The sequence below is a fragment of the Sparus aurata genome, chromosome 15, assembly GCF_900880675.1.
Source record: "Sparus aurata chromosome 15, fSpaAur1.1, whole genome shotgun sequence".
In the NCBI taxonomy this organism is placed as follows: Eukaryota; Metazoa; Chordata; class Actinopteri; order Spariformes; family Sparidae; genus Sparus; species Sparus aurata.
Window position 1 is genome coordinate 29595508 of NC_044201.1, and position 2345 is coordinate 29597852.

Consider the following 2345-nt stretch of genomic DNA (forward strand, 5'->3'; position numbering starts at 1 on the left):
AAACTACATTGATAAAAGTTTTCAGGATCAAGACAGCAGGGCGGCTCCTTTCTCTCCCTCCCTCTTTCTCTGCCTACATGAAGCTGACTGTGTGAATGTTGTCATCATTCACACTGTTGAACTGGTGATATCATTGCTGTCCATTCTGCTGCTGTCATTGCTGTCCATTCTGCAGCAACACACAGAGGCCAGAAACTTGTCTATGGTCCCTTTCCTCATGAAAACATACAGAAATAAGTCTGCAAGGGGACTCAACTGGACAAACACATTAGCCAGGAGGTAGAGGTGGTGATTGTACCTCTCTGCCATGAACAAAATGATGGATGGCAGAAACAGCAGTGTGTAAATAAGCAGCACCAGGACCAAAATTGCCACAATTCTTCGTTTTTCATCAGAGGGGACACGACTGGCAGACAGAGCTTTGAGAGTTCCACCCAGGAAGAAGATGAACAGTGGGAGAGGAAGGAGGAAGAAAGTCCCCATGATGATTCTTGTGACAGAACCATCCAGCGGCACCCAAAGTGTGAGGACATACAGGACAGGAGAAAGGATCCAGACCATCACACAGAGAACCACAGAGAACTTGATGGTGTGTCTGAAGCGGTACCACAGTGGACAGGCGATGACCAGATACCTGTAAAACAAGATGAACATACTGTGTTCAAGAGGCTTCACATTTATATAGAAATATAATTGTAAGACACAGAAGAAGCTACACACATACTGGTGAGAAAGATAGTTACCTTTCCAGGGCGATGCACACCATGAAGCAAACACTGACCATCAGACTAATAAGGTAGATAGGAACTACAATCATCCTATCACTTCCTGTCATCAGAAGGATCAGGCAGCAGAACTGAATGAGGTCTGAAATGAGAAGGTTGACGACGTAGATCGGAACAACATGATCCTTTCTCACCTGCAGGGAAACATTATAATTACAAAACACCCAAGCTGAAGACTTTATAAAATGTTTTTCTTGCAGTTCTTACTAAATGGAGCCATTAACCTCAACTGTTTAACAGAAGGCTGGAATGGTGCCACGCATGCAAACTGCATGAGTTTACAATCCAATAAACGTCATGTTAATTTTAATAATGAGGTTAATAATTCCTGTACATTAAGATCAGAGCAAGATCTGTCACAAACAGACAAACTGTACAACAGACACATGACACAGACAGTTATCAAATAAATCAAAAGTCAAAAGTTACGTACCAGAGAATAAAGAGCATAGATGGACATGAGAGTTAAAGGAAGCCTGATAGCAGTTATTACGCATGCCATCACAAATATTATGAGCTTGTATCTATGAAGCTCAATGGGATCCAAATAGGTGATGTTGCTGTTATTAAAGCTTTTGTCCTGCGAGGTGTTGATGTTGAAATCTTCCATTCTTCAGAACATGTGATAGAAAAAGTGCAAGTGATTTAAAATCCACCTGATGTTGTTCAGTGACATCATGACAGTAAAACACAATATTAATATACCCACAATCAAATTAAAAACTGCTGTGTCAATTAAGTTTCATATTTTAATATAACTTTTAATCTAATATCATTTAATGTCTGTTTGCAGTTCTTCTCATCCCTATGAGACAAAAAGTAAAGTTATACATTTTACCTTTTCTTGCTGAAAGCCTCCACCTGAATGAGTTCCCTGCACCAACGTCCGATGTTTTGTTCTCTGCATGCAGACACTCAACATTAAATATGGTAGATGACAAGATAAATGGTCACTTCCTCTTCTAAGGACGGGCATATGCATTGCGCAAATCTTCTTATTAAATTCTTTGCAACCATCACAAGTCTGTTCCAAAAGGACCACGGGAAACCTTTTTGCTTATGTGCACATAAAAGTTGTGTTACAGCCGTCGCCGAGCTCTGCCTCCGTTTTTCTGTGTGTGTGTGTGTGTTTGCCTGTCTCTTGGTGTTGTTTCAGGATGTGGGTGCTCCTCCCCCTTCTTGGTCTGTGGAAATCTGAGTGGACCAGCACCTGGAACAACACAGCGATCCGGGCGGAGCAATTCACGGAGGTGTCTATAAATTTCTGGCCAGCATGGCAGTCGGGGCGGCAGTGATTTCTATTGAGCAGCACGCCACTGTGTCTCTCGAGACACTTGTTAACAGTCTGTGGACTGGGCCAGGTTTAGACACCTTTAGAGTTCTGATCACACACATGTAGTTTTCTTTATTAGACCCACTAGGAAGAGGGGTGCTGTTTGACTGTGTTTTGTTTGGAGTAATCTGGAAGTAGACAGAGAGGTTTTATTTCCATTTTGTTTAAAAATAGTAGCTCAGTTTTATGAGCCCTCTTTTAGTTATTTTTGTTTCTTTGATTTACCA

General features: G+C 41.5%; 1 protein-coding gene across 1 annotated transcript; it reads right to left on the bottom strand.

Moving 5' to 3' along the window:
- On the bottom strand, positions 1–1293 carry LOC115597021 (G-protein coupled receptor 4-like; the record flags this gene model as incomplete). The annotated part of the gene is made up of 3 exons (XM_030442578.1): positions 1–634; positions 744–919; positions 1219–1293. Coding segments are annotated over 3 exons (777 nt in total), but the record flags the coding sequence as incomplete, so codon positions are not given.
- Positions 1294–2345: the final 1052 nt, after the last annotated feature.